Source organism: Nelusetta ayraudi, unplaced genomic scaffold (assembly GCF_046127955.1).
Source record: "Nelusetta ayraudi isolate G7.1 ecotype Tasmania unplaced genomic scaffold, CSIRO-AGI_Nayr_v1 ptg000002l, whole genome shotgun sequence".
NCBI classification, from domain to species: domain Eukaryota; kingdom Metazoa; phylum Chordata; class Actinopteri; order Tetraodontiformes; family Monacanthidae; genus Nelusetta; species Nelusetta ayraudi.
Window position 1 is genome coordinate 3327335 of NW_027466052.1, and position 22306 is coordinate 3349640.

At 48.5% G+C, this 22306-nt stretch overlaps 1 protein-coding gene across 2 annotated transcripts; it reads right to left on the bottom strand.

The window, feature by feature from the left end:
• Positions 1-1102: 1102 nt before the first annotated feature.
• On the bottom strand, positions 1103-7773 carry LOC142882803 (uncharacterized). Of its 2 annotated transcripts, XR_012925972.1 has the most exons (15): positions 7584-7773; positions 6999-7201; positions 6611-6748; positions 6275-6413; positions 5695-6193; positions 5116-5257; positions 4887-5027; positions 4531-4554; positions 4372-4430; positions 3217-3401; positions 2746-3146; positions 2399-2498; positions 1920-2097; positions 1394-1841; positions 1103-1358 (listed from the first exon to the last, which is right to left on the bottom strand). XR_012925972.1 is itself a non-coding variant. In XM_076017468.1 (14 exons), exons 1-14 carry the CDS (start codon positions 7728-7730, stop codon positions 1699-1701), a joined length of 2499 nt encoding a protein of 832 aa, XP_075873583.1. In that variant the 5' UTR covers positions 7731-7773; the 3' UTR covers positions 1103-1698. The 2 variants fall into 2 exon arrangements, 1 of the variants encoding a protein (XP_075873583.1); XM_076017468.1 differs by having other exon boundaries at positions 1103-1841.
• Between the last annotated feature and the right edge of the window lie 14533 nt (positions 7774-22306).

The following is a 22306-nucleotide window of genomic DNA, read 5'->3' on the forward strand; positions in this document are numbered from 1 at the left end:
TCACTTCGCATTAGTGAAAAAAAGGACGTGCGTTTGCACAATAAAAAAATGAAAAAACAAAAAAAAACTATTCAGACCAGCCGTCGTGATGCAATACAAAATACAAAAATATTTACAAAATATCACATAAAAAATGTGTGCGCACAACTTTTGTGTGTGTGTGTGTGTGTGTGTGTGTGAATAATGTTATATCCCTAACAACCGGGAGCAAGTGGACTCAAACAGCGACTGGAAGTTTGTCTTACGTTAATCATGGACATATTCATAATAAAGAGCCGTCATGAGCCGGCAGTACGCGACCACGTGATGCAATGTCCGAGCGTTGTCGACGGGGATTGGCCGATACTTTCACAGCGTCACTTACTGGCAAGTGAAACATTGGCACGAGTGCCTTGGCGCTAATCAAATAAATGCGTTTGGAAAAACACTTCCACAGCCCTAAATGCACACGTCAGGGAAGTCCAGAGGCAAGAGCGCCCCCGTGTGGGATGGTGAGACAATCACGATTAACCTCCCATTGTGTGTGTTTGTGTGTGTGTGTGTGTGTGTGTGTGTGTGTGTGTGTGTGTGTGTGTACACAAACACATAGTTACCATAAATCATGATCCCAAATTGCTAATGTAAAGTTCTTAAACCACCACCTTTTTGAGAGCTACTTCATGGGTATTGAATCACATGAGGGGCTATAAGTTTGCTAGACTCTTTTTAAATAACAAACTCTCTGAGTTGTATATTATTATTAATGATACGTGTCTATGTGAAGACACATAAAGTTAATGAGTTCTCAATAAGTATCAACAATGACTTAACAAGGTTGGATAAAATCGAATTTTACTTCAGGAAGTTTTGCAATTTTTCGAACCGGCCTGCAGGCTACTCATGTGGTCCTTGGGGGCTACCTGGTGGTGTCCACAGGCACCACGTTGGTGACCCCTGGAGTGGATGATAAACAGAATGTTTATGGGTGCAAGTGGAGAACCTCTAAAATCTCTAAAAAAAAAAAAAAAAAAAATGTTTATAGTTTTCTTCCTCTCGGGACATTGTGTGCAGGGCTGTGTTAGCATGATGCAGCGCTAAGAGAGATCAGGACAAAAACAGCACATGGGAGTGTATTTTTTTATTGAGGACATTTTTACTACACAGAAGTGATTGGATGTCACACAATTGGGTACCTGCTTAAAATCATAAAAAAAATACAGTCGAAAAAAGGCCAGTATCTGACGGGAGCACCAGGGGTTAGCACATCACGAGTACAGCAGCTTTGCACGCCGCGACGTCCAATAGGAGAGACCAGCCTGCAGCCTGAGCTCTCAGAACCGGCTTCTCTCCAATTGGACGAGCCAAATGGCGTCACAGCGCTCAGCACCCGTCTGCGTCAGGCCGCGCGACAGACCGCAAAAACGCATTCAGCGTGTAGGGGCCCTGACATTTGCTGTTTTTGTTTTGGACTCATGTCAAGACAAACTCATGCTAGACAAAAATGTCACCACTAGGAGCACTGCAGACACCTAGAACACCTGATAGACAGCTGGCTGTCTTTCTCTTACATCAACATCATCGCTTATCGCTGGCTGGTTACTCATTATGTTCCGAAACAAAACTTCCACCATTATATAAACACACTCAAGCCCCCCGAACCGATAAAAAAACTGAACAATCTTGTTTGAGTCTTCAGACAGGGCTCCTGCACTCTGCCGCCTAAGTTTCAGACGTGGGCAGAGGTTGGTATTTGACCTTGGACATCTTGGCCCTGTACATGAACACGGCGCTCGCCATGGCGACAACTGCTAGAAGACACCCGGTGATGAAGACCAGGTTCAGGTTCAGGTTGGTGGTCATTGCTGCAGGAGGCGGACACAGTTATTAACAACTCACTGGCAGATGTGAGTCAGGAAAAACTTGTTCTGTAATTCTCTTACCTGAGCCCTCATTGAGGCCTGCAGACCTCTTGAGGCGCAGAGGACCCTGTGAGATGAAGTGCAGCGATGACTCGCTAACGGCTTCCCTCTTCCCCCTGCCTGACTTCTGGCATCCCCTAGCGCACCGCGTGTTTGGGTTCCCGTCCTCACACATCATGACGGAGCAGCTGATGTACACCTAAGTGTAATGGGACACGTTGTCAACGCTCTGCTCTGATGTCGCAAATCCGAAGCCTTTCCTGAAGCCTAATGGTTGGTTACATGGCCAGCAAATTTGGGTGTGTGGGCGGTACCAGGATGCGAGCAGTGATTGGAGCCTTAGCGCGGCATGTGGCCCAACACCCATGCACCCGCTGTTAAACCCACTACTGTTGGCAACTCAACTTTAGTCAGCCTATTGCAGTTTTTACAAAAAAAAAATGTACGAGAGAACACAAACTTTGTAACCTGTTTGAAACAGTGTGAATTTAGCCCCTCACCTGGTCGTGCTGGCCGATGAACTGAAAGGCCTCCATGCTGAACCGAAACTGTCGGTTGTGTTCAGGTGGGTAGATCTCAATTGTGGGGTCCACTTTGCACCTGGAAATGTAAGGAACAAGAAAAGGGATTCAGCGATTTTCCTGCGTCATACATCCACAATCTGTCACCGCTTCTCTTGCATCCAGAGTGGTAGGAGGTGGGGCCTATCGCAGCTACACCTTCGACCAATTTATCATAGAGAGAACATCAACCACTCGCGCGTGTCTCTGGACTGTGGCATAACTAGGGAAGTTACACAGTTTAAAGGTTCCGGCAAATGAACCATGATACAGACTAAAGCTCCTACCCGTTTTCGAAGATGGTGTATGTTGGTGTGTAGTTGGGGATGTCATATGGGGCGGCACGGCAGGACTCCACAAACAGCCTGGTGTTGTTGATGGAAGATGTGGCCTGGATCTGCATGAAGATTTCGTTGCCGACGTCAAACTCCAGCGGGTACTGGCTGGGGTCGATCATGCTATGGAAGCCGCTGTCAGGATAGAACTCGGACTGGTAGGTGAAGGTGCCGAAGCCCTTCTCCATCACTGTGACGCTGTCCCGGTGTGCTGTAAAGCCCAGGCTCACGTTGCCATTTTTGGGGTACTGGCATTGGAACTGCACCTCCAGCTCGTGCATCCTGGTGATCAGACTGCTGGCGTTGTCCACGGTGGTGATCTCGTTCTTGAAGTAGAGGAAGTTCTCGTCTTCCTGTGAAGCACAGCGTTATTTACGATGCCCCATTAGAAAGGGTTGCACGGGCAAGAGGAGCCAGCATCACCTCGATCTGAGTGCCGCACGAGTTGAGGGGCACGTCCACGAAGATGTGGGTGCGGTTGGAGTTGACTTGGCAAGCCGTGTTGGCGGCGTTGTTGAGCTCAAAGTGGTCCTGGTTGTTTCCAAAGTACTCGGTCTTCTCCACCTCCACCCTCATCAACGACTCACTGCAGATCACGTTGGTAATAACTGCACGGCAAATGTGTTTCGTCAGGTGAACCGTCGAGGAAGCAGTTTTGCATTGCTAGAAAAGCAAGAGGTGAAACTCCCTGCGCCCCCCCCCACCCCCGTATTGAGCAGTGTTGTGTTGTCTGCGAAATGAATCGCTTCCTGAAACAATATGTTAATTTCTTAGTTCAGTAAAACACTGCAATTTTGTAAATTCCTTTTTAAAGTGTGATGGAGGTTGAAGAGTCTGCTGCCTGAGACAGCTGGAATGTGTCAGCACAGGAACTGTACGTTCAGTGATTCGTTCACTGAAAGTTCTGACTCCACTGACTCGTGGCAGACAAACCTGCCAAAATCAGGCACTATAGTTCGAAATACTCAAGTAGAAGAAAAATGCAGAACTGTAGCAAAAACATGTAACACATTTAAACTGAGTTTCCTAGTCTTTTGTGAAAGCAATAGCACTATTGTGTGAAGTGCTGGAAAACTGAATGATGTAGTGAATTCATGTTTTGAAATTATGGTTTTATTGTACTGACTGAAGTGATTCAGTACACCTTAAATCACTGCGGTTCCCATCACAAATGTCTCACACAACATCTGATTTTAGAGTTGACGTCCAAACGGTTTAACGATTCTCAACTGACTTGCTGTTACTGTGTCCTTTATCAAATCTCCTGTCTTGGTGCTTGGCTACTGTCTGTTGTTAATTCTTTTTGTAGAAACACTTTGGGACTCTGTGAATGGTTCTTCCTTAATTATTTTTAATTTTATTTATTCAATGTTTTGGGGGCCTGTAGGTTATCTAAAAATTGGAACATCTGGACAGCAGAACTTATTGGACACGGGCTCGGGGGAGGATGCAGAAGTCTATTGAGGCTTTTAGCAGGATTAATGTGACATGAAGACACTCGGTTGTCAACAGGAGGTCAGCATTTGATTAGCAGCACTTTGCAGGTGTTTGTGCTGCTGCCTGTGCCGTGGGACTTACCGCGCGCCGGCACCACCTCCACACGAACACACCGCATCTCAGAGTGGTAGTGGCCTAACCTGGAGCCGGCAGGAAACACACACTCTGTCATCAACCCTGGACATTTGACATCACCCTACTTGTCAATCCATTTAAAACAGCAAATGGCAGAGGACTTACTGTTTAGCTGACCCACTAAGGCTCCTGCAAAGAACAAAGAAAAGAAAAAAAACATTGTTTAAACTGACTGTATCCATGGACGACATAATGTTTAAAAATATTGTGCCAAAACACTGGTCTGCCCTCTGCTGGCTAGCTGCAGTTAGCTGATATGCACCTATAACTCCACGGTCGCAGATGAACCACACAGATGAACCACATTTCTTGTCAACGAAATGATCCCTAAAACTGGTCCCTGTTGCTCCTATTGTGTTGAGGTGAGGTTGCGTGGCGCCCCCAGAGGCATTGCGAGGGTACTGCAAGCATCCTCCTGCACGCAAGAATTGGTTTCAGCTCCAGCAGCCAGAGACACTCACCCCACTGACTCCACGGCGAAGCAGATGGGGAAATGTTGTCCCAGGTCCTCTTGGATGGGCGTCCATCGGACGACAAACTCATTGTGTGTATTCTGGCTCTCGCTGATGTTCAGAGGACCACTGAGGAGGATGTCGTTTATCCTATGCAGAGCCATGCAGACAGACAGACATTTCAAATCGACTGACCAGAAACAAATTGCTGCTTCTACTTGAATGCCTAAGATCTCACCGTGCAGACGTCGCTTCTGCTCTCACTCTGAACTCCATCTCTTTGTTGACTTCTGCCTGGAAGGCTGCGCCGTTGTGAGGCGTCGGATAGACCAGCCGGGGCAGGAACACCCCCTCCTGGCAGGATTGAACAGGTGGGTCAACTGGAGGGGAGGGGAAATGCAGCAGTGAATGAATTACTTTTGACTTTGGTGTCAATTGTCATTTCACATTGAGCTGCACGGCCAGAAGGACGGTTCCACACTGATGAAGTTATTTGGCTTTAGTAATACACGTTCAATCGTATTATAGTCTGTGTAATTATGGCAGCAATTTCAAGGGTTGATGCATTCAGTTTTATTTTTTGAGGGTCAACAAATGATTCATTCATTCATTTTTAACTTATGTAAATTTAAGATGTACACAGTTTCCAAAGACCAAAATAACTGATAAAAATAATCGAGCTCTAATTTAATCTGATTTCTTTTTACACATGGCACCCAAACATTTGAAAATGATCTCATTATGACACTGTGGGGGTCCAGAAAGTGCCCTTTAACTTTAAGTTATTTCTTAATGTCATATCCAGATCCAGACTCACCCAGAAATGAGAACTGCAAAGGGAGTTTGCTGAGAGGGTCAATGAATGATGGTGGTGTTATTATTGCAGAAGCTGTTGTGCCATTGAATCTAACTAAGCGACTAGAAGAAGTTGTAACTCGGGCTGTAGTTGTCTGCCTTTGCCACCAGGGGGCTGTAGTTGCAGGTCTTGGCCAACCAGTTGTAGGTCTTTGGGGGGCTGTAGTGGTAGGTCTTTGCCACCAGGGGGCTGCAATTGTACTTCTTTGCCACCAGAGGGCTGCAGTTGTAGGTCTTTGGGTGGTTGCAGTTGTAGGTCTTTGCCACCAGGGGGTTGAAGAGACCCATCTGCGGTGTCTATCTTGACCACTTTTCGACGCAGGGAGCGGGAACCTGTACGCCCTGGAGCCGTCGCTGTAGCTCAGGATGACGTGACTGCGAGGAAAATCCTCCACCATCATCTCAAAGCCTCGAACTTTCGAGCTTGAGTAGGTGTTCTCATATCTCAAGGTGCAAGTGTCCTGACGGTGTGAGCACAAACAAGCTTACGTGAAAAAGACGTTCTGATGTGAACATCGGGGAAAATTAGTTTCCCTTCCTACCTCGTCCAGGACGAAGCCACTGTGACGCCGACAAGCGGCGCACTCCCAGTGTCGTTGGTTTCCGTACCGGCATCGAACCCTGTCTTCATCGGGGTCAAAGGCCAACAGCTTGTATGTGCGCGGGCAGTTCTGGGGAATGCTAGAGGAGACACGGTCAGATCTCAGACATGCACTGTGATAAACTTACCACCACCATATATACACACAACAACACACACACCACACATTATACTTTTTATTTTATTGAAGCAAAGCACAGCGCCTCTGAAATGAAGATGAGGTTTGGACTTGTCCTCTTTCTGGCTTCCCTTTTTTTCTTTTTGCAGTAAGACTTACCGGATGAAGGGCAAGCCAGACACCAGCGGTGGACGGTTGGGTCTCGAGGTGTCGGATCTTGTTCCTAAATCCACTGGAACCAGAACATTCCAGGAACTAAAGTGAGTCGCCGTTCGGATCCAGCAGCAGCTGTGGGAACTGTTGTGCAAAAGAGAGGAGAGATGGCACCGGAAATTGGTGTCAGAAGTCCGGTGCCTGACAAATTGGACTAAACAGAGTCAATGGTCCACTGGGTCCCAAAGTGCAGACCGAGGGTGATCTTTCACAATTCAGCAACAATCAACGGTAACTGACGTGAAAGGTCAACATTCCAAAGACACTGGATTCCAGTGTCTTTGGAATTGAGAACACCATATTGAGAGCACCAACTCGGCAGAAGCAGACCTACCTGAGAGAGAAAGGTCTATCGCTGGACATGATCCTGGTGGTGACGGTTTCCGTCTCGCACCACTGCGAGATGTGAGGCGGCGCATTGAAACTGCTGTCAATGGTTCCTCTCTGGATTTCGGTCTCGCGACCGCAGTTACCACTGCAGAACAGGTAGAGACTGTGTCCGCAGCTGGAAAACCCCTGCCTGGTGCGAACCTTGACCTGTGGAGGCAGATAGGATAAAAAAAAAAAATCACACAAATGTCAGCAACACAACTTTAGTTGACAGAAGTCAAGGCAGTTCAAATAGAGGAGACAAAAAGTGACACACAAAGACACAAAACACAGGCGGCGATGGCACAATAGCAATATCATAGTTTTGTTGAGTTTTTTTTTTCTTTTTATTAACGATAATGTATCAATTCTCCTTTCGGAACCCAAAAGTGGTGTGGACGTCTGAATCTGGGTTAAATTTTTAATTTAACAACTCCACTTTGGCGTTTTGACTCCTTTAATTGATAACAAGAATTGGTTTGATTTTTCTTTCAACTGGCTGAAAATCAACAAAATTGTACAATAGAAGAAAGAGAATCACTCCACTCACCATCTGGTTCCCTCTGTGGTCGACCCCGAGGATGTGGTAGGTGCTCCTGGCTGACATATAGTGGGATGCTGAGGCTGGCAGGACCAGGTTCAGGACCACGACCAGGACCAGGACCAGGACCTGCAGCTGCAGGACTGTCAAGGCCATGATGATCGCTCACCTCTGTCTCCAACCTTGGTGCATAGCCTCCTGCCGCTGCATCCTTATATATCAGCCGGGTCAGGTTGGGCATGAGGATGCAGATCCACCTGGAATGCTCACTATGAAGAAGAACAACACTGCAGTGGCTCAACTGGTCTGAGCACGATGAAAAGATTCCGATGCGTGTGGACAGCTATTTAAAACTTGGGTTCTGCTTCATGTGGAGAAAAAGGCCTGGCAGTGTTGCACCTTCAGAGCCAATCAATCAGTCGTCGTCAAAAGAAAATCATATTTCACTCAAAATAAACCGCAAAGGTTAAGCAGCAATATTGACACTGTACGTGAAGCAGAAAGTTGATGGTTGCTCCTGGACTGCTGTGACCTGACCCGAGTGTCCAACATATTTTTCTGACGGCGACCCACACACGTGGACTCCACACAGTAACATCATGAGAGGACCCCCGGGGATCTGAACCCAAGACCATCTGACTGCACTGTATGGTAGAATGACAAGTCAATGAAGAAGCTTTCTGCTTCTTCGTGCGCCGTTTTCTTCAGAACGGCTAACCGAGCTTGAGTTCAAGAAGCTTGATTATCACTGGGAGGGAATTTGTTTTACCGCTGGCAAAGAACTAGACAAAAACACACCAGACAACAATACGCAGATAAATACAAAATAAATGCAAAATAGCAACAAAGAACAGAATGGGCATTGCAAGCAACCAGCCACCTAGGGCCTGATGGTCTGGTTTCAGAGACCATTGGCCAGGTTTTTGTGTCCGGAAGGGAGCAGCTGGAACTATTTGGCCAGGGGGTGGCTAAGCCCAGCGTGGACTCAGCCTTTATGAGGGAACCTGACTTTGGGAATATCATTAAGAGTAGTTCCAACAATGTTGCGACGCACTTTAACGATGCCATGGAACCTGTTCTGTTTCTTCACATCAAGTGACCCATCCCAGCTTATAAAAGCATCTCCGATTTGTGCATCATGTTCACCAGTGCAGCCTTTTTAGGTCAGCACACAGTCAGGGAACAACATATCGCATTGTTGGGAAAACTCAGCAATACTGCAAGGTGCAGCAGACGCACTTGCGGCTGTTTTTGTTGGACTGTGCAGGATGTCACAGAACAATGGGCCTGTTTCCAAGAAGTCAAAGAATCCTCAACTGGAAGTCACTCCGAGGAAGTTGGTGAAAGCAAACAGTGGTAAAGCGAAACTTACATTACTGGAAAAAACCCTGGCATGCTGTCAAAAGGCGAGGTCCATTCATCTCTCCGCTTATAGAAATACCTGCACACTGCTGCCAGACCAAGCCCTCGGAACCTTGGCTTTGCAGTTCAGGGTGGAATTTGCCACTCTCCTTCAGCAAGAAATAGGGATAACTTTTCATAAACACAACAGCTGGAGAAAGTAGCTGAAGGCTTGCATCGACTAACCTAGTAAGCTCCACTAGAGCCAACTCAGACACAGGAGGGCTCTAAAATAAAGGGAGGTGACTCTGGGGTCACCATATTTTGATTCAACCAGTAAGCTCGGCGTGGCAATGAGACACAGAAATGATACTTTTTTAATGGAAGGCTTCAATATATTTGAAGGATGCCTCCTGTATGAATGGAAATTTGTGTTTTCCTTTTTTTTTTTTTTTGGGCAGGGCCCTAGGTGACTAGCTAGGTGTTCATAGCCACAGACACACATTATAATCAGGCTTTTGGTTTCTTGGAGATGAAATGTAATCTGCACTCTTTTTTAACCATCTGTTTGCAACTGACAGTCAAAAAAAAGGTGAAACCGCAGAAGTCTCTCTCCTGTTTGTCCTCCCCCTCATCATTATCACCATCACCATCTCCAGTTTCACCAGTTCTAGAGATCTGCCTGCCTGCCTGTTCTGTTCTTTGACATTTTAAGATTATTAATGTATTTGCATTACTTTATTTATTTTTTTTATCAGCCAAAATAAAAATGCCTGTAGTCTGGAACTGGTTTCTCCAGCTGTCAGGCGGCTTCTGCCCTCTACGGCGGAGTTCTAGTGCCTTCTGTCTGTCTTGCCCTCCTGGAACTCTTGTCCTTTAAACAAACCACAAAAACAACAAAAAACAGTTCTATTTTAAAGGGCACCTATGATGCTTTTCCACTTTTCTGAGCTTTAAAAACTGTTACAATGTTGAACCCTATTGTCAAACGATCTTGATATCGTCAAATAATGACGTTCATGCGTTTGGACGTGAGCCCTGCAAATTGTTGTGCATGGTTCTAAACGCTCTGTTCACGGAGATTTTTTCAACACTGGGCACGGAATTACATAATTGTGTGCCGGATCTCCTTTCATGGCAAAGGTCCGGCTCCCTCTTGGACCGGTTCCGCCCTCCCCCGCTCTGCCCCGGAAGTGATGTCGCAATGCGCTGCTCCAAGAAAATGTTTTTTTCGGTGTCAGGGAAATTAAAAAATATAAAATAAAAAATACCGAGCGACTACCGAAGCACCAAGGACCACAACCGTCGGAGTGGAACGAACAGAGAAAATGTTGGAGGTTTGTTCAGCCTAATATGCGGATGTGATGGAACACCGGTCCGGTCGGCAACGGGAGTGAGACGGGCTCGACTCGGCCCCCTGGTGAACGACGAGAGAATAGTCAGCCACGGCAATATTTGAAAACATGTATGAGGACTGTGAGTGTATTGTGACCTCAAGCAACATTAGTTTTAAGACTACTTGCAACGTACAACCACTGAATCGTGTTGATGAACTGTTAGCCACCACCGCTAACTCCGTGCTCTGCTTGTTATGTGTGTTGTGTTCGCTGGCAGCGAAACTGAAGAGGCAGCAAGTTTCACTCCTTATAGCGATGTTCACGCTGCCAGCATGGTAACATGGGTTGTATAGAGCTCTTCCTGCTTTGTGCTTGGTGTGGACGTAAGTTGTGCAGATATTCTTGTCTAATAATAAACGACTCTATGACTGAAGTGATCGTTTCAGCGTACATATTTTCTCTGCTCGGACAGTGTTTTGATACAAGTCAACAGTATGAAACCAAATCATTCTAAGCCTTATTAAAATGTCTCGCAAAAATACAAAACAAAAACACGGTCAGTACACAAAGTAAGATATATTTCTGGGGACACGGAAGGCACAAAAAACGTCCAGGGACCTTCGGTCCGCCTTGCGACCGTAACTCAGCCCGCGCTGGGTCCGTACGAAGCTGGATTAGCCGGTAAACAGCTGCTAAAGAGTGAAGCCTTCACAATGATAAGTGTTTAAATTGTGCCTGTTTCGTAAAGTTTGCCGTTTACTCTTCACTCCCGCACCGGCAAACTGAGGAAGTGAGGCTCAGCAGCGACGAAGAGTGTGGCCCCGGGCGGGGGCGTGTACCGGCAAGGCTGGGGGTGGAGTGAAGTGAAACAGAGCGTTTTCGCAGGACGCAGTAAATACGAGGACACGAGCCGCGAGATACACAAATCTAAAAAGCTTTCAGCGCGGAAAACCGTGCATTGCTGCTCTGGAGGGGCCAGGTATCAAATACAAAAGCCCAAAAATTAGTATAATAGGTCCCCTTTAAGTTGTGAGTTTGATTTACTGTTCAGAGGAAGAAGTGCACACTGCCAAAAGAAGTCACGCTGTGGATGTGGTCCGAACACTCTTCCTGTCTGTCTGCCTGCCTGGTCCAGTAGGTCAGCTGTAACTCTGTCCCTCCAGGATGATATCTGAAGGCCCACCCAACATTTCTGGTCCAACTGTAACATTTTCATTTGAGCGTGGTGCTGATGGGAAATATCAGGTGATGTGAGAGAACCGGTCCATCCTCTTACCGTAAATGCTGCCACAGTGTGTCCACACGGCGACACACCCTCTCAGCTCACTTTCATCTTGATGGCAGAGGTGAATTCCAGCTGTCCGTCAACAACATTCCTGTTGAAACCGGCGCCTGTTCTTCACGTCCATCCTTTAAGTGAAATTCGTCTCCACTGTTTCGAGGTTGAAAGGAAAAACTTGCTCAATAACTGTTCAAGCTCTCTCTAGATTCCGCCGTCATGTAGTCAAGCACCACATGGGTCCACATGAAGCATTGTCGCTGATGTTGTGCATGAAAGCTTTTCCCTGGATTTTAATCCTTGTGAAGAGAATCCTGAGTTGACTGAGGAACCAATATTCTCTGATGAAATCTAAAGTGTGTAAAATCCAATAGATATCTGTCTGTCTGATTTCCAGATAGCCATATATCTGGCAGAAGCTAGCTAACCTCTGCAACAGCTAACTGGTTAAACAGTGCAACGGCTGACCTACATTTGCACATCTGCTTTGGAAACAGCTGAAAATGAAATGAAAGCATGTCAAAACACACTCTTGGCTCTCGGGGCGTCTCACGATACTCAAACTGCAGAATGAGAATCGGGAGTGACGTTATAATCAACTTGGAATAAAAACAGCATTGTTTAGTCTTGTTTTTTAATTACATATAAAACAAATTTACAACGGCAATAAAGTAGCCACGTCTGTCCGAAAACCTTTTGTTGCAGCTGTTTGGTACAGACGAGTGGATCAGTCAGGGCGTTTGCCTGATGGGCAATTAATTTCCTACAATGCGACCATTCACACAACATGTTAAAGACAAAAAAGACACATGCTGAGGTGTGGAAGATGCCAGTTGGAAGCAAATATATACACCATGTAGAATACACAGGAAGTAGCAATAAAAAGCAATGATAACAGATTGAAAAGTGGCCAGGATGAAAGGTAATAACAAAACGCTCTGCCTGCAACTGGTTGTTCCTGGGTCAGGGCCCAGGGGTGGCAAGTCTGATGATTTCACACAGAGAATGAAATCTGGCAAAAAGTAGGTGACAGAAACATTCATGACATTTTGGCAGGAGCAGAAAGGAGTCGTGCAAGCAAGGAATTTGTTGCTTTGTTTGTTGGCTACGGGAAATTCTAACCTGAATCGAAAGAGCCTCGTGCGCATGCTTCAGTGAAAAGATCATCAACCTCTCACATCTATGCCTCATCTCTCCCATTTACCCAGAGCCGCCTGTGTGCGGACCTGAAGTGTCCAGCAGGGGGCACCAGCATCTGCGTGAACGTCAGCACCGCCTGCAGGCCAGCACTCAGACAGGAGGCACAACAACCGGAGAAGGGCGAGACTCTGTCCACAGGTTGGCGCCACTGCTCCACCGACCAGCAGACAGGCTGCCGTGAGGCCGATGGTTTCCCTTCGAACTGGACGCTGTGGCTTGAGAGACGGACAGAGACAGACACAGAGCAAGTTCTCCCTCCTTTTCACCCTTGGTAACAAAAGCAAGACTGAACTGATGACGTGTCCCAGGAACACCCAACCAGTGTAATTAGTGCAGTACTAGTACTATCACCCCGTTAGTGCAGTTCTAGCATTACTAACTCATTAGTGCAGTTCTAGTGCTACAAAATTATTAGTGTTGGGGAGTTGGGGGGGGGGGGAGACGCATGAAGGACAGGGGACTGTGAGGTCTTTTAATTTGAAACAGGGAGTGCGTCTTAGCACTTGGCACCGTTAACGACTCCGCCTTGCCTCTCCGTGCTGGGGCTCCCTCTAGTGCAGGGGTCGGTAACTGCAGCTCTGGAGCCTCTTCTGCACCTCTGCAGTGGCTCACTTTTTTTCCTGTCAAATAACGAGTGCATGGGCTTTCTCCCGGAACTCACGCAAAGAAAGAGGCAGTTGCAAAAATCGCCAAAGCCTCAGGTCTCCGTCACCCTCTAAAAGAGGCAGTATAATGCCCCCCCGGCTCCAGGTGAATGTTTTTTGATGGCAGATTGGGCAAGATGACGCTTTTAAAAGTGAAGGTTGCCCTTTATACATAGCATAAAGGCAAAAATAAATTAAAAACAAAACAAACGTTATATGTGGTTTTAAATTTTCATTTTAAATGTCAAAAAGGGCTTGTGGCTCCCATTGTGTTCTTTTCTGTTGGAAACGGGTCCAAATGGCTCCTTTAGTGGGAAAGGTTGCCGACCCCTGCTCTAGTGGCTGTAGAAGTGCGTGCGCGACGTACCTCCGGAATGTTCCAACAGTGCTACACGGCTAATTAGCAGCAGATTTGCTACTGGCTGCGCATGCTACACTCACACCGGGTCGCTCACTGACTGAAACTGCTAAATTCTGGCACAGAACCAAAGTCACCAACAGCTATGGAGACGTCAGAGTTCTCACTCTGTTTGGACACGCCCCCCTGCTGTGACAACCCCCCCCCCCTCCCTCCAAACCCCGCCCACCCCCCAACCAACGTCATCAGTGTGGAGTGGCGGGCTGCAGGAGTCGTCCTGGACCTCCGAGTGGTTTAATCTGTCCCACTGCGCTCACCTGCTCCATGCTCACACTGCAGAAAGTGCTGACATGTGACTCTCATCCCCTCTTCCCAAACCCTCCATCCCCACCACCCTTCTCCCAACCCCCCCTGGGAGTCACGCTGACCTGGGTGAGGAGCTCCGTTCCTCCTCTTCTCCCACAGCAGACAAACACTTTCTGTCCACAGCGCTGCGTCCGGTGAATCTCTAAGCAGGGCACCATTTGTTTCTCACGCTTCACAGTGGCTCAGCCAATCAGTGAGCACCGCCGCTCAGCTCAGACCTGCAGCCACAGGTGAGGGTGGAGGACCAGGAGGGGGCTCGTCGCTCGGCCGTCCAGTCGGGCGGTTGCCTTGTCAGCTCAGATGTTCTGGCACAGATTCAGACCTGGTCCAGACTTCTGGGTACTCAGGTACTCAGGCCAAGCCAGGTCGTGAACTCTGGCTTTCAGGACTCTTTGAGATCCTGGTTTTGGTTTGTTTTTTTTTTGTTTGTTTTTTTTGCTCTTTGCCTCCAATCCCTGCTGGCGGCTCTTCGGTATTCCCAGCAGACCGGGGAACGAGTTCAACAGCCGATGTGTTGGAGCGACCGTGGGCTCCGATTGTTCTGCTTCCTGACCATATTCCTGGAAGCGTCTCGAGAGAAAAGTCTCGGCTGTAAGCTGCTGATAATCATCTCCTCTCAGCCAGAAACAATCAAACATCTGAGCTCGGCAGCTAGCAGCTCTGGAGCTCCAAACAGAGGCGAATATTGTGAATTTACAGTCCAATGGCCAGTCTAATGCCTGTTGATCGGACCTCATGTTGCCACCACACACAGACTCTCAGAGTCAGAATGGAATACCACGCCCCCCTCCTCCCTCCCAACCAGCTAGGAACCAAACACTGAACATTCTGTTTCTTGCTTGTCACTGCCAGGGTTTTTTTGTTCCTGCCCCTTATTTCTTCCATCGAATTGTTGAGAGACACCCAACGGATGATAAAAAATCCTCACTCAACTAAATGAGACGAGAATGAGCTGCAAAGACTGAACTGAAATAATCCATTCCAGGGTGGGGACGTCTGAGCGATAATGAAGCCAGCCACCAGGTGCCAGGGAGCTCTTACATTGATGCATTTCTCTTCTTGTCAAAATCAAGTTGGACCGCGGTGCTGCTGAGACATCCACCGTGTGCTAGCCTAACCTGTTCCTAGCTGGCAAAACAGAATTCTTTTCAATGGTGCAATGAGATGAGAAGCAAAGGGCGAAGCTGACACTGTATCCTTGACATCCAGACTGCTGCAACTGCTAGTGCTGTGTGAGGAGGCCGATCGAACGTTCTTTACTTTTAGAACATCGCTTGGATACACAGTCAGTGTGAACATCCAAGGGGAGAATTGACCAGGACCCACAAACATGAGGCACTGATGGAGAACATCACCTGGACCCTTCTTCCTGCTCCATACAGCCAAGAGGAGCCAGACCTGATGTGAACTCAATGCAGATCAGACACACACAGACAGATAAACACACACACACACACACACACACATGCGCGGGCGCACATACACACACACACACACAGATACACACACACACACAGGGGATGCAGGAGGAGGAGCTCCGGGGGGGACCGGTCAGAGGTTTTTCTATGAAAAATGTTGAACTTCCTGTTAGCCCGTTTGGCTTCAGCTGTCTGCAGTTCTGCCAGTGACCACAGGGGGCACTAAGCATGACGGAGAGTCTTTCAGTGCGCTCCCTGAGGCGACGTGGGAGGGAGGGAGGTGGAGGGAGAGGGGGTCAGGAGGACGCGGTGTTCCTGTTACACTTCCTTCCTGGCAGCTCTGACATTCTGTTCACATTTGGACCAATTACAAAGAAATGCAGCGAGTTTCACCAACAGCACATCTCCCCTCCCCGCGGCTGTGTGTGTGAGTGTGTGTGTGTGTATAATCAGAGTACTGCCTTATCCTGATTACAGTCTAATCAGACTAAGGCAGTACTCCAAGTTTACATGGCAAGGAGCTAATCCGAGAGGCTAGGTGGCGCTGTACACTTTACTTCAATGAGTGGCTTCTAGGAGGAAGATCGACAGGAGGAGATGGACAGCGGGTGGCACTGTTTCCTACCTGTCAATGTTACTATCAACTAAATCATCGACGGCGCAAGTTTTATGGCGGTGGCCGAAGAAATATACCGTTGCCGAGTCATTGGCAGAGCAGCGCACAAGTTAGCGACTTAATGTTGCCTCTGACCTCCTGCACCCGGCTGGATACTGTTGCAATGTCCCTAAACATCCCAGCGGTTGGGTTTATTACATCAATAATATGTACACAATGCAGTCCACACTGTTTTTCACACAATGTACAGTAGTGTGACGACTCCTTTCAGAACCGCGATTATCTGCAGTGATGATGTCATCCCAGAGTGGCTGCACCTGGCAGTAGGTAAGCGTGGGCGGGCTTTGCGCCGATGTGCGGCGTTCCCTGCAGCGGAGGGCAGGTGTGTGCAAGCGAACAGGCGGAACATTGTGTGTGTTTTCCCTCTTCATCCCGTTTCGTCTCCTGCGTTTAGGTCAGCTTGTTTTTTGGAAAGCTCCTTGTTCAATCCCTCTAAAGCTCCCTACCCCGCCACCCCCCACCTTTGGTGATCTTAGAACAGGCCGCCTCGGCACGCCATCCAGCTACTACCGCAAATCGGCTTATCAGCTGAAGCGCCGGCTCGCCCCCTGGAACATCGGTAATAGTACTCGGGAGAAGTAGTATTTACTCCTCCAAAACAAGTGAGCGCGCCAGGACGCGGCGTGACCTCCCAGAGCGGATCTGCTGCCGAGGGTTAGAAAGGACGCATGTCCGTCCTCCACCTGAGGGTGACCTGGCACCGACACACAGACACACTGTCCCACCGTCTGCCTGCAGGAATCCACACATACACACACAGCAGCAGCAGCAGCAGCAGCAGCAGCAGCAGCAGCAGCAGCATAAGTAGCAGGAACGTCTACATGAACATGGTGCTGTAATCCAGCGACGCTCTCAGCGGACTGAGGTCAGCAGGTCACCTGAACGCCTGAATCTCCGCCAGTGGTTGCCTCGCTCAAGGCAAATCATGAGTAAAATGATGGCAATGACCACAACAACAACGATATACAAGATGAGCAAAGTGATTCGAAAGTGGCGAATCCACTAGAACCGCCTCAGAGTTGACTTTGGAGAACCTCAGAGGTGAAAGCTGTAAGAGTTTAATCCAGCGGAGACCGAAGACAGCACTTCTTGCCTGGAACTGTCCAAGAACGGGATTGGCCGTCGTTTTGGGGCTCGTGACAGATTGAAGCGTTGAGTAATCTTGCGGTAAGACACCGGCACATGGCTCAATTAACCCTCATTAATTCCTCGACCTTCGGCTTTGTGGGCCGTAGGTCACCAAGCAGGAAGTGACAACGGACGGCTTCCTGCCAGCTTCCATCCACCAGTGAGTCCGTCCCCTTGTTACTCGGTTCTCTGTCATGTCACGATAGGTTCAAAGCATTTTGCAGCAGGGTGTAAACAGAGGGCTAAATATAAAAGCAATGCACAGCTAGCGCTGAGGCCTCAGGCAGAAAGTCATAGATTCAAGTCCCTGGTGAGCACTGTGGGCGCAGAGTAGCAATTAAATTGGGCTGACCTTCCGCCCCTTGTCCAATGAGAGGGAAGCAGCTACTGGGGAGGTTTTTGAAGGGTTCCAGGTTCCCCCGCTGGAGTCCAAGACGGAGAGGACGTAGAGACAGCAAGAAAGTGGCAGCCCGAAGGTCACGTGTCTGACCCCTGACCCGGCCTCCTTTCCCTTTCCGTAATGGAAGGCAAAAAGTATAAGTAATTATTCCTCATTGCGCAGAAGAGCCTCTGAGCTCCATCCATGAGCATCTCAGATTCAGCTCAACTACAGAGACGCTGATCCGGGTTCAGCCGAACTCACATGTGAGCACCGCGTTGTTTACTGCCGGAGCGCTAATTGCTAAACGAAGCGCGGCCTGGCGTGCCATTGTTACTGTTCCCTGCTAACTGAGAGCATGAGGTGTTACGACAGCGTCTGAATCGGGTCGGAGTCCACGCCGGACGTCCTGGTGTCACGCCATCCACTAATGAGAGAGCAGCCACGCATCGACCCTGCAGTGGCGGCGGCTGCAGTGGCTCCACAAAGGGAGCATTCTTCAGCTGCGGCCGACAGGAAGTTGACTTTCTTTGTGACCCACTGTCCCCATCTGCACCTCCCCAGCTCATGCGTTCCCCAAATTACCGGCGTGGAACCAGGTCACAGTGTTCACATCCACCTTCTTCTCGCTGTGTGTTGTGGTTAGGGAATGCACAGCAGCAATTGGCTGGTTGTCAAAGTCACATATCCCCTGCGTGCCTCTGGTTGAGGGCAGGATGTTCTTCACTAAGGCTAGAAAGACAACAACTGTTTCCTGTTCCTTGTGGAGCTTAAAATTTATTTCATCTCACCACAACTGCAGGAGTTGTACCCTGACTAACTACACAGTGCTCTGCCCCTGAATTCTCCCAACATTCACCCTGACAAACTCCATTCCCAAAAGTTTTCAGCCTGCCAGAGTGGACTGGACCAATCAGCATTGAGAGAGGCGGAGCCGCGGTCTGGGTTCAGCTGCCGCTGTGAACAATATCTTAAGTCACCTTCATTGTATACAATGGGGTCAGAAACTTTATCAGTATAGCAACTATCGATGGCAATAGTCTGCTTGAGCCAGCTTGTTGTCAACAAGAGCGCTAGCTGATTATTGCAAAATAGCAACCTCCGTCCACCACAAAAATAACTTCAGGCAGCATAGGTTTCATATGTTTCATATGCATCCCAGGATTTACAGCGCAATCTAACAAAAAAGGATAAATGATGATAAATGGTGATTTGCCTGAAATGAAGTGAGTCACTCACGACGTCTATTTTATTGAGACGGATGAGAGACTGCAGGTTATTTTTACAAATGTGACACCACAGCTAGTTCTATTTTCACACCCGACACTTAGGAATCTTAGTTAAGTGTTGAACGTTGTTTGTGTGCCGCCAAATCCACAGAACGCTGATTGACAATGGCTTTGGCTTGTCAGAATCCAGGAAAGCCCTAACTTTGGTTGTTTGTTTTTGAAGAGAAACGTGACAGAATAGTAAGCAAAATGACACAGACCTGTCTTTTTTTTTGTCCAATGTGTTTTACAGAAGCAGGTTTGCAGACTCTGTAGTGACATAGCAAACAGTCAGTCAACCTGGGTGACCTCAGCTGCAGCGTCTTCCAGCAGGAGACACCGTGTGTTTGGACGTTGCGGAGACCGTAAAACATCAAAGGGCCACTCTGGACAGTCCTGCTTCTTTCTGTCCACCTCTGCTTCCTCCCAGGTTCGCCTAGTGCCACCTTCTGACCTGCAAAAGTTGGAAGTAACAGCACAAATACTTTGTCAGTGTGCTTAAGAAGATTTTTCTGGTACCTTTAATTTTGAGTATTTGCAATTACTCAAAATAATTTCAAATATTTTGAGTAATTTCTGTGATTTCTGTGGTCAGGCGGCGGACCGGATAACAGAATCAAGAGAGTTCGCCTGGTGGCTGGTTGCGGTACGACAAATAAGCTCCTCATCACATGAAAAAAGATGGCTGGTCCGACCATGTGTGTGTGTGTGTGTGTGTGTGTGTGTGTGTGTGTGTGTGTGTGTGTGTGTGTGTGTGTGTGCAGCAGCAGCTGCCAGTCTGACATCCTTCAGAAGGTGGAGGCCGAGCGGAGGGATGGGACAGAGTGCCGGTGGAACACAGCGAGGCCGACAGAGGTGAAAGAACGGGTCGTACCAGCTGTGCTGAGCGCAAAACTGCTGAGATATTTAATCAGAGGGTCTGCAGTTTCTGGGTTCAGGTTCATGTCTGTGTGTTTGTGTGTGCACGTGTGTGTGAGATTAGATGCAGGGCAGCTCTCCTCCGCCTAATTTCTTTTTCTCATGACTTTTTACTTTGACTCCCTATAGCTGTACTCATATACATAACTTTTTCATTGTTGCAAAATCATCAAAAAAGTTTTGTTTATGGCAACATATATATAGATTTAGAGTACTTTATTTTTACACAAGTATTTAGACTTTTACTTAAGTTAAGAATGTGAATACTTTTGCCACCTCTGCTGACCTCAGTGGGTCGGTCTGATCGCTTCCTGTTTTTTATTACATCATCAGAAAAAGAGCAATAAACTGGAGACTCCGGAAGCTGATAGCTGACCAAGGTCATTGATAGGACGAAATGCTAACTGGCCCAACTGGTAGAGAAGAAATCTGTTAGTAGCAGAGGGAAGACAAAAGGCCCTCCCACCATTTTCCAAACATATTCCAATTAATGTGGCAAACGACATTCCACGACATTCCATTGGCTGGAATGTCACTGCAGAATGTTCCCGAGAGGATCGAGTGACAGCCTAATTCCTTGAGCACTTTTGTCCTTTCACAGTTCCAAGTAGATTACGGCGATCTTGGCTGGGAGGTTATGTTCTGCCTCCACTGCGGTGAATGAACATAATCTGCCTGTGAAGTGGTGGTCGGGTCTTAAGCTCCTTACCGGCTGGAAGTGTTACTGTAAAATGTGGCAGATTGAAGAGGTCGTCTAGTCAAACGCCTCGCCAGAAAACCGACCAATCAGCGGTTCCCGACTCTCTTCCTGCCACTTACTGACGGGTTGGAACAGACCAACTTCCACTCACAGTGTTGTTGTTTTTGTTGTTGTTGTTGTTTTTTAAGGTGCTTAACAGTCACCGGTACTGTTTGGAGACGTGGCAGATAGCGAGCTAGTGAAATGGGCCAACTGCCACCGCCAGTTTCCCACAAAGCACGTCACTCCCGAACTGGTCCAAAGTTGGACATGAGGAGAGCTGGGGAAACTGGGAAGCTCACAGGATCATGGTCATCCCCTGATATCGCCACAACACAGATGACTTGCTCCACTGGTCCTTAAGGCCGCACGTGGGCATTAGTGATGTTTAGCCTGCGGCTGGGCAGCGTTTCCTTCCTGAGAGCAGAGAGGCGGCCGGTCCTGGTCTCGTCCCGCCGGACACCTTGCGCTGGCTGTCGAGGGAAGCCCCGCTGGTTGGGTAATGCCGGGAAGTCACATGGTGACATTCAGCGTGAACTCAAAGTCACAAACTGTTGCTGTGAAGGCTTCATTGGAGCAGCTCCTGCAGGAAACTGGTTTGTGGCATTTGCTGGGTGTGAGTCTGGTGGCTGTTACCGCATGACTCACACGTTGAGCAACTGTGGAGCATGGGTCGTCCCTGTACCGTTGGGGAACATGGTGAACTATTTTATTTCAAAAATGGAAATTCATCATTTCTGAGACTTTGTCTCTCCCAGTATGGGGTTGTAAGGCGCCTAGAAGCCATTCTGCAACCTGCCACCAGGGGGCAAAGCACTGCTGTGGTTAGTCCCAGTGGGCAGAGGAACGCTGAGTCCCCGGACTGACGGTAAACATGTCGGCAGGTGGTCGTCCTGTGAACGCTCACCTGAGCTGTTTGCGCCGGTTTCCACGGCGACCTGCTGGCGTAGAGGCCAGAGCCCGGCGGTGGGAGTCTGTGACACACTGACCTCAATCTGCCTCTCGGTAAGTAGACCGAGGCAGGGGCCCTGCGTGCACAGCCGTTCCGGCCGCTTTGTCTTCCTGCTCAGCAGGCTGTCACATGACACCCCCCCATCCCCTTGCCCAGCCCCCGCCAACCTCCAACCCTGGTCCCAGACCCTCTGTCTTCCCCTTTATGTCCATGCACATGAATGTGTGTCCTGAAGGTTGCTGCAGGAACCCTTCTCAGGCTGACTGTTAGCAATGTGTGGTTTACACAAAGCAGCGCTTAGATTTTTGACCTTTGCCCTTTCCTCCTTGTTGAAGACCATTGATCACTAAGCCCAGGACATCCTGACACTGTTGTTCTGGACGTTGACGGTGGGTTGCAAGGTGAACGCCAGGATCAGAACCTGCAGTGGTTTCAGGCCTGGAGTCAGAAGCAGGGTTCCCTGAAGAGTTCTGTTGTCAGCCCGGTTTTCAGGTGGACCAGTGAGACGTACCTGAGTTGCTCTTTACCGCCAGCCTCATTGAATTCCAGCAGCGTCGCCCCCTGCTGTCCGGCGAGGGAGCTATGAACTCGTGCCACGGCCAACACGAGGACCAAAACAAGCAGCCAATGGTGTCACAGACGATATTTAGGAAGTTCTCAGAAAGCCGGCACACGGGATTCTTGGAGGGCCGCTGACTGGAGATGCCAGCCAGCCAAGCGCTGTGTTCC